Raw genomic sequence first — 9168 nt, forward strand, 5'->3', positions numbered from 1 at the left:
GAGTCTTCCTCAGACTGCAAAGTGGCCACCAGCAATTCAGAGAGGCTCCAGTAAAAAGCAGCTTCACTTTTTTTTTTTTTTGAGACGGAGTCTGGCTCTGTCGCCCAGGCTGGAGTGCAGTGGCTGGATCTCAGCTCACTGCAAGCTCCGCCTCCTGGGTTTACGCCATTCTCCTGCCTCAGCCTCCCGAGTAGCTGGGACTACAGGCGCCCGCCACCGCGGCCCGGCTAATTTTTTGTATTTTTTTGGTAGAGACGGGGTTTCACCGTGTTAGCCAGGATGGTCTCCATCTCCTGACCTCGTGATCCGCCCGTCTGGGGCAGCTTCACTTTTTATCACATAACCTAACCATCTTGAGGTTATGTGTCAAAGGAAGAAGACGTCTCCTCTTCTACTATCTAAAACCTACGAATCGGCCGGGCGCGGTGGCTCAATCCTGTAATCCCAGCACTTTGGGAGGCCGAGACGGGTGGATCACGAGGTCAGGAGATCGAGACCATCCTGGCGAACACGGTGAAACCCCGTCTCTACTAAAAAATACAAAAAAAAACTAGCTGGGCGAGGTGGCAGGCGCCTGTAGTCCCAGCTACTCGGGAGGCTGAGGCAGGAGAATGGCGTGAACCCGGGAGGCGGAGCTTGCATTGAGCTGAGATCCGGCCACTGCACTCCAGCAAGGGGGACAGAGTGAGACTCCGTCTCAAAAAAAAAATAAAAATAAAAAAATAAAAAATAAATAAAACCTACGAATCTGTGCCTATTCAGTTTTCTAAAAAGTCAACTGCTTTCTTCTTTACTAAAACAATTTAGAGGCCGGGCACAGTGGCTCACACTTGTAATCCCAACACTTTGGGAGGCTGAGGCGGGTGGATCACGAGGTTAGGAGTTCAAGAACAGCCTGGCCAAGATGGTGAAACCCTGTCTCTACTAAAAAATACACCAGGTGTGGTGGCACGTGCCTGCAATCCCAGCTACTCAGGAGCCTGAGGCAGAGAACTGCTTAAACCGGCGAGGCAGAGGTTGCAGTGAGCTGAGATCACGCCACTGCACTCCAGCCTAGGCGACACAGTGAGACTTCGTCTCATTAAAAAAAAAAAAAAAAAAAAAAAGAAATTTAGGTCTGTCCTTCCAAATTGGTTATCAAATTGTGGTAGATTCAGGAGTTGGGTTACACACAGTAACTGGGTAGCTGATAAAAATCTGTATTTTTATAACCAGAAGAGCCAGGAAGTCAGCTTTCTGCTAGCATCTTTCTCCTAATACACCATTGGCACATGAAGCTATTATTTCAGAGCTCAATTATATTTCCTGACTACACACAGTCAATGCATTAAAAAAAGAAAAGGCCCCCCTTTATATACGAATTAAAGTTTATTTTCAACTGTTTTGTACATCTTTTTAAAAAATGAAAATTCAAAAGTCTTAGAATTAAGCAATGAGTCTTTGATATCATAAAGCTGTGTATAACAGTAATTAAAATACTGGTAACATTTTACCCTTGTAAAAACGTCACAGATTTCAAATCTCAACTTGGATCCTCAATGATTCAAGTGGTTTATCTTACACAATAAGCATTTGGTCAGTGTCAAGATAAAACTCCCCCAGACATGCTGTCCTTACGTCCTTCCTCCTCACCATCCATCAGCTCACACAGTGGGGTAGCTGGCCGCTGTGGCGATTCCACAGTGGTTGTCCTTGTCTTTGGCTATTTTTACATAGCCATTCGAGCCCCATTCTGGACCCCAGCTGAAAGAGGAGCAGGTTTTCCATTTTATACGAAGAATCAAGGGAAAATTGGCTCCATTAATAATAATAGCTAATACTTAAACAGTGCTTTCCATGTGTCAGGCACTATTCTAAGCGCTGTTAATATCCATTTATAAATGTCTGGAGGCCGGGTGCGGTGGCTCACGCCTGTAATCCCAGCACTTTGGGAGGCTGAGGAGGGTGGATCACCTGAGGTTTCAGGAGTTCGAGACCAGCTTGATCAACATGGTGAAACCCCGCCTCTACTAAACTTAAAAAAAAAAGTTAACTGGGCATGTAATCCCAGCTACTTGGGAGGCTGAGGCAGGAGAATCATCATTTGAACTCAGGAGACAGAGGTTCCAGTGAGCCAAGATTGTACCACTGCACTTCAGCCTAGGCAAGAAGAGCAAAACTCCATCTCAAAAGAAAAAACAAACAAACAAAATCCCACAAAAATTAGCCAGATGTGGTGGCGCATGCCTGTAGCCCCAGCTACTTGGAAGTCTGAGGCAGGAGAATCACTTGAACCTGGGAGGTGGAGGCTGCAGTGAGCCGATACTGAACCACTGTACTCTTGCCTGAGTGACAAAGCAAGACTCCATCTCAAAATAAAATAAAATTGGCTGGGCATGGTGGCTCATGTCTGTAATCCCAGTGCTTTGGGAGGCCGAGCTACGTGGATCACATGAGGTCAGGAGTTTGACAGCAGCCTGGCCTACATGGTGAAACCCTGTCTCTACTAAAAAATACAAAAAAAGTTAGCTGGGTATGGTAGCACACCCTTGCTACTTGCGAGGCTGAGGCAGGAGAATCACTTGAACCCAGGAGGTGGAGGCTGCAGTGAGCTGAGATTGCGCCACTGCACTCCAGCCTGGGTGACAGAGTGAGACTCTGTCTCAAAAAATAAATGAATGAATGAATGTATTGATTCTTGTGGGTCCTTAACTTCTTAAGAACACTGAGGCAGAACTGGAATTCCACTGCAGCAGTGTGTCTCCACATGCTACCTTGTATCACATCTCAGTTAAAGAATGCTAACTGTGAGAAAATGGATTCTGACAACCTTCAAAGCCTGAGAGCTAGGGAGTGAAATTTGATGACAAGGCATCCAATGACAACAGAAGGACGCACACAGACCACTGGACTCCCAGATGATGTTTTAGACTCAACAAAGAACCAGCAAAGGCAGATGTTTCTGCTTACTATTCCTTGTTGAAAAATTAGAGACAGAAAAAAGCAATCAGCTCTCAAACCTACAGGTCCACAATCCTTCGTCTGAAACCCTTGGGGCCTAATGTGTTTCGGAATGTAAAAATTTTCAAAACTTAGTAATAAAATATGACAAATACATAGCAGTAACTCCAAAAAGCTTGGTACGGAGTCCTCTAACCAAACCTTAGTATTTCTGGTTCACTCTAAGTAGAAGACTTCTGGAATTTCAAAATTGAGCTTTTGTGAACTTGTATCCAGATACTGATTTGAAACAAAAATTTCCTTCTCAATTTTGAGTTTTATACCTGTTTTTGACGAGCCAATACTTGTTGTTATCTGAATTTGCTCCTTCAAAGCCGTAGCCAACCACCAGAACACCATGATCCAGGTTTTTGCTGCTGCAGTCTGGTTCAAAATAAATGCCTGGGAGAGTCAAATCAATGCTGGGGTGAGAAGCTCCAAGTGACATGTGACAGTAACCCACCCAACCACCCTCCATAAGGGAGGCATCTCTAAATTCAGTGAAATGTCATAAACAAATGCCAAATAAGGACCCAAACAATACTGGCCAGAAAACAGTAATGGCTGATAAAGGAAAAAAGTCAACCTCAACTCACTAGAAATCAACTAACTTCAACCAAAGTTCAAGATATTTTCTACCTAAAAAAAAGAAAATCCAAAAGATAAAACCTATTGTTTACAGCTAAGGTAATTTAGATACTTATCTCTGAGCCCAAATACCAATTAGCATAATCCCTTTCTACTCCTAGGATGTCAGTCTAAAACACCACCAAAATAAATAAACAAAAACTTGAAAGGAGTTCTGGGTTCTTTACAGTTTTTTACTAATTACAGTAGTAAAAAGCTTTGAGAAAAAAAGACCCAATAACCGGAAAACAGTTTGGAAAATTAGGTTGTCTCTATACAATTACATAGCCATTTAAAAACATTTATGAGAAGTTTAACATAACTAAGCATTTTCTCATGGCAAATGCAAATATCACCATGTTAAATGCACACTCTCAAAATACTACATTCCTGCAAAGCAGGACTTCATATCAAAGAATCAATCATGGTGATGTTTCCCAATCCTGCCTAACTTTCTGTAATAAAATGACACTTACCTGATTTGTAGAACTGGAAGGATGAATGGCCTGCATCCATAGCAACAGAGATGGGCCCCACAGTTGCCACTGCTTTCATCAGGGCCTTCTCCTTTCCAGCTGGGACCACCTCGAAGCCGGTGTCATTAGCAACAGAATTCTCAGATCTGTACTTACAGATCCCATCCTTTTAAAGTTAAAGGGGGAGAGACTCGATCACTACCATCTACCACCTGGGGAACATTAGTTCTAGAACCAAAACACTCAGCAATTTGCAACCTACGATGTCCAAATTAACACCCTTATAAATCGTCCCATGAAATAAAATGTTATTCGTTGATTTAAAAATGAAAAATTAGTCGATATTTCTTCAATGAGAACCCCTATGTCAATCTGTCCATAAAAAATTTTCACAATGGATCAAGTTCTATTATATGTAGAATGGTTTGCTTATTCTCCATGTTATGCAGAAGCAAGAACAGCTATGTGTTAACCATCTAATGTTACTTACATGTTAACCATTAGCTGTTGACCATCTAATCGGAGAACTGTGCAAAGGCTAGTAATTTTTTTTTTTTGAGACGGAGTCTCGCTCTGCCGCCGAGGCTGGAGTGCCGTGGTGCGATCTTGGCTCACTGCAAGCTCCACCTCCCGGGTTCACACCATTCTCCTGCCTCAGTCCCCCGAGTAGCTGGGACTACAGGCGCCTGCCACCAGGCCCAGCTAATTTTTTTTTGTATTTTTAGTAGAGATGGGATTTCACCATGTTAGCCAGAGTTGTCTCAATCTCCTGACCTCGTGATTCGCCCATCTCGGCCTCCCAAAGTGCTGGGATTACAGACGTGATTCACCATACCTGGCCAAAGGCTAATAATTTATAATGACAATACTCACAGTTTACAGATGTAGATTCTACCATATAAAATGTGAATTCTGAAAAAAGTATCTGTTATCTCTGAAAGGGTTTCACCTTCCAAAAGCAGAGCACGAATGACAAGGAGCTCCATTTACCATTGCTACATATGGATAGGATTCCTCAGAGTCCAGGCCTCCGTTCTCCTTCACATACCGGAAGGCGCTATTCATGAAGCCACCATTGCAGCCCTGATTGCCTTGAGGACGCGAACAGTCCACCAGATTCTGCTCGCTCAGTGAGACAAGTTTCCCAGTTTTCCGGAACATCTGTCCTTCAAGAGCACCAGTCGCACTAAAAGCCCAACAAGAACCACACTGTTTCTAAAAAGGGGAAAAAAAAGCTGTCAATTTACAAGACCAATATAAATACAGTAGCCCATATATTTGAATTATCTGAATATTCTTTTAAAAAAACAAAAACCAAAAAACCCATCACCACCCTTTGGGAGGCCGAGGCGGGCAGATCACTTGAGGAGAGCAGTTTGAGACCAGCCTGGCCAACACGGTGAAACCCCGTCTCTACCAAAAATACACAAAAATTAGCTGGGCATGGTGGTGAGCACTTGTAATCCCAGCTACTCAGGAGGCAGAGGCAGAATTGCTTGAACCCAGGAGGCAGAGGTTGCAGTGAGCCGAGATCATGCCATTGCAATCCAGCCTGGGCAACAAGAGCAAAACTCTGTCTCAAAAAAAAAAAACACACCAAAAACGAAAATACAAAAAATCCTATCATCATATGTTGTGCCACCATCTACCACAGCAATGACACCAATTCCTTCTTGGCTTTCCAGTGGAGACGGGAGGTCTGAATCTGACGCTGTCTCACCTGATTCTTCACTGGCGTCACGTAGCCTTTCTTTCTCCAATCCACAGATTTGGGAAGATCAAGAAACAGAGGCTCACGGAACAGTTTCCCCTTCCTGAGTTTCTGGTTTCGAAAGCAACCCATCACCTGCCTGAATTCTTCATTGGTCTTCAAGGAGAAGTAAATAAAATGTTAAAAGCAAGACTATTTTGGTGAAGAACTGAGGAGAAGCAGCACAGAGTTCAGCAATCCTCGCCACACTCACCATGTCACCAAAAGCATTCATAGCCATTGTGAAGCCATGTTTCCCTTGGCTGTATTCCCCATTGTGCAGTTCAATCATTTTCATATTCTTTTCCCACACTGCTCTCCTCCATCCTTCTTCACTCTAGAGGCAAACATACAGCTGATGGACTTCATGTCTACTTACCCAACCCATGTTCACCCAGCCGATTTGCGGGCAGAAATGAAGAGAAACCATGGCCAGGGATGGCTTGATACATCTCTGGGAGCTGTTCTCCAAGCCGAGACACAATGGAGATATATGCCCATACTGCATCTATAATGGGTGCTGTTAGGTTATTGCCTGGTAAGGTCTGGCCTCTAGAAGCTACTCTCTGGCTATCAACTCCCAACAGCAAGGACCATCTCTACAGAGTCCCTCTGGAGAGTTTCAGATGTTACCAACCGCGCCATATAATCGTCTATGTGTTGCCTTCCACTGGTACCACTTCGTATCCAAATTTTGGTCAAATTTTGGAACAGCGGAGGCTATTCCCAAGCAAAAGGCAGCCAGGACGAGCGAAAGATTCATGTTTCAAAACCTAAAAAGGGAAAAGAAATGAGTATCTGATTAAACCAATCCTAAAAAGCCATCTTACAGCCCCCGTGGAATAAAAATATTTCAATTATTCTCCCTGGCATTTCCCCAAGGACTGCGGAACACGCTGAAACAGGCCTACTGGAGGTATTTGATGGGCCCATCAAGATGAAAAGCAGCCTGCGGAGTTGGAGGTGTTGAAACAGCATATGCGATAATTCAGGGTATGAGAAGGGTGTGAAGATACCTGACGGGTGAGAAGCTTAAGGCGAAAACTAGGAAACAGCTGGTCCAGCTTTTGCACCAATTGTACTGAGGTCATCCAGGCAAAACGTCACTAATGAAGACATACCATCCCAAGTAGGTGCAAGCGGATCCCCAAGGAACACCACCTCACACCTTCGTGGCTGATACACAGCAGGAATGAGCTATGTCTTCCAATCTCTCCTTTTGGAATAAAACCTTTCTGGAATCCCTTTCCAGGAGACACTGGGAAGCAGAGCACCCACTACTCCCGCCGTCCCACACCTGGGTCTCTGCTTCTCGCTCCCCTAAACCCGGGCAGGGTCAGGCAGCTCCCAGGGCTCCGGGGGGCCAGGGCCGCGCCGCCTGCTCTCGCCCTCCGCACGCGCCCGCCGCGCCCCGAGAATGTTTGCGGCGGCGCACGGAGCGGGGGCTCCGCAGCCGGGATGCCGGGGTGAAGCTGCCCGGTCCGGCTCGGCTTCAGCCCACAGGGTGACTGACCTGCACCGCCTGGGCCCCCCCAGTGGTCCCGGCGCCTCCCGGGGGTCCCCAACCGCCCTCCCCCGTTCCCCACCTCGAGGCTGGCAGAGCGCTGGGCAGAAGCTCTCACTCTCAGGGGTCGCGCCCGCCTCCTCTCAGTGTCCCTGGGTTCCCTCCTCCAGTCCCCCTTCGCCCTGCCCCTCGGTCTGGCGGGGGCGCTCACCAGCAGCCGTCGCCGCTGCGCAGGCGCCCTCAGCTAACAAGCCTCCGGCGAACAACCCTCCGCGGTTCTGGCGCAGGGTCGCCCGACTCGGGATTTAAGTTTCCAGGCGGCCTTCCCCGCCCCCACCGCCTGCCCGCGCTGCGATTGGCTGCGCCGGCCACTGGGCGGGGCCCAGGGCGCTCGGAGCCCGCACGTGACGCAGCCCGGTCCCCACCTGTCTCAGGTCTGGGCGCGCCTACCTCGGTGAACCCGCGCTGCGGGGAGCGGAGCCGGGCGCCCGGGGGCTGCGCGGAGGAGCGGGAGGCGCCTCCCTGAAGGGCTCAGATCTACCGAGTATCCCGACTTACTGCGCTGAGCAGCTTGAGAGTGGTGGAAATTGCTCTTACTTACCTACTGTCTGCTTGTGGGTTACAACGTCTCTTCCTCAGTATTCAAAGTGTGCTTCTTTTGAGATTTAATAACTTTGCTTTAAAAATATTTAATATCCGCCGGGCGCGGTGGCTCACGCCTGTAATCCCAGCACTTTGGGAGGCCGAGGCGGGCGGATCACGAGGTCATGAGATCGAGACCATCCTTGCCAACATGGTGAAACCCCGTCTCTATTAAAAATGCAAACATTAGCTGGGCGTAGTGGCACGCGCCTGCAGTCCCAGCTATTCAGGAGGCTGAGGCAGGAGAATTGCTTGAACTCGGGAGGCGGAGGTTGCAGTGAACTGAGATCGTGCCACTGTCCTCCAGCCTGGCCACAGAGTGAAACTCTGTCTCAAAAAGTAAAAAAATAAAATAAAATAAAATATTTAATATCAGGGTTGAGGTGATGCAGTTTGAGGAACTGCTCTTTATGGAGAAATATATGTAGCTAAAGATTTAAGGAAATCATTAATAATTCAGAAACGTTTCTAATTCTTTTTAAAGTTATATAAAACATCCATTATAAAAAATATGTTTTAGAAAATAAACGTCCCTTGTCCCCTCTCCATAACCCTTTCCTAGGCATATCTTTTTTTTTTTTTACAAAAATGAAGTTATAATGCATATTGATTAATAAACTCTTAAAGATTAAATTGAATAATATGCACAGTTTTTACTTGTTAATTTGAAAATTTGTTAAATCAAGTTTAGCCTAAAGCTGCCTCCCTATATTATTTACATTTGGCTTGAAGGTTTCTCTGTATATAGCGAATTGTCACCTAAATGGAGGTGTAAACAGACTGTAGCCTGCTCTTGTGCCCATCCCCGAAGTTCTGTGAATCAAAGAGGTTCAATTGTTCAAACCATGTTCAAATAAGGCAAACATGAAGCTGTAACCAGTCCTGCAGTTTCTATGCCTCACTTGCCCTTTTCTGTCTATAAATCTTCCCCCATGTGGCTGCACTGGAGTCTCTCTCAGCCTAGTCTGGCACCAGAGGCTGCCAGATTCACGAATCGTTCTTTGCTCAATTAAATTCTCTTAAATTTAATTTGGCTATGGATTTTCTTTTAGCAAATTAAAAACAAGCCGACAACTTCTCAGAAGCACCATCAGGCAAATATATGCTTTTAAAAATCAATTTATTAATAATTATATGTCCTTCCTTTAAAGAAATAGCAGCTTTTCCCTCTCAAACACAACTAGGGGCCA

General features: G+C 45.9%; 1 protein-coding gene across 2 annotated transcripts; it reads right to left on the reverse strand.

Annotated features, from left to right (window-relative positions):
* Positions 1-1349: 1349 nt before the first annotated feature.
* LOC105498915 (cathepsin V) lies at positions 1350-7664 on the reverse strand. 2 transcript variants are annotated; one of them, XM_011771300.2, is made up of 8 exons: positions 7548-7664; positions 6470-6605; positions 6047-6169; positions 5803-5949; positions 5073-5297; positions 4083-4248; positions 3264-3381; positions 1350-1743 (listed from the first exon to the last, which is right to left on the reverse strand). In XM_011771300.2, the coding sequence occupies exons 2-8, from the start codon at positions 6593-6595 to the stop codon at positions 1644-1646; spliced, it is 1005 nt and encodes a 334-aa protein (XP_011769602.2). In that variant the 5' UTR covers positions 6596-6605; positions 7548-7664; the 3' UTR covers positions 1350-1643. The 2 variants fall into 2 exon arrangements, with proteins under 2 accessions (XP_011769602.2, XP_011769603.2); XM_011771301.2 differs by having other exon boundaries at positions 7419-7555.
* Positions 7665-9168: the final 1504 nt, after the last annotated feature.

Source organism: Macaca nemestrina, chromosome 14 (genome assembly GCF_043159975.1).
Source record: "Macaca nemestrina isolate mMacNem1 chromosome 14, mMacNem.hap1, whole genome shotgun sequence".
NCBI lineage: Eukaryota > Metazoa > Chordata > Mammalia > Primates > Cercopithecidae > Macaca > Macaca nemestrina.

Coding starts and splice junctions, on each gene's coding strand:
- LOC105498915 (XM_011771300.2), bottom strand. CDS start 6,595: ATGAATCTTTCGCTCGTCCTGGCTGCCTTTTGCTTGGGAATAGCCTCC. Junction 3,382..4,082: donor CTTCCAGTTCTACAAATCAG/GTAAGTGTCATT, acceptor TGACTCTCCCAG/GCATTTATTTTGAACCAGAC. Junction 1,744..3,263: donor TATTGGCTCGTCAAAAACAG/GTATAAAACTCA, acceptor CTCCTCTTTCAG/CTGGGGTCCAGAATGGGGCT.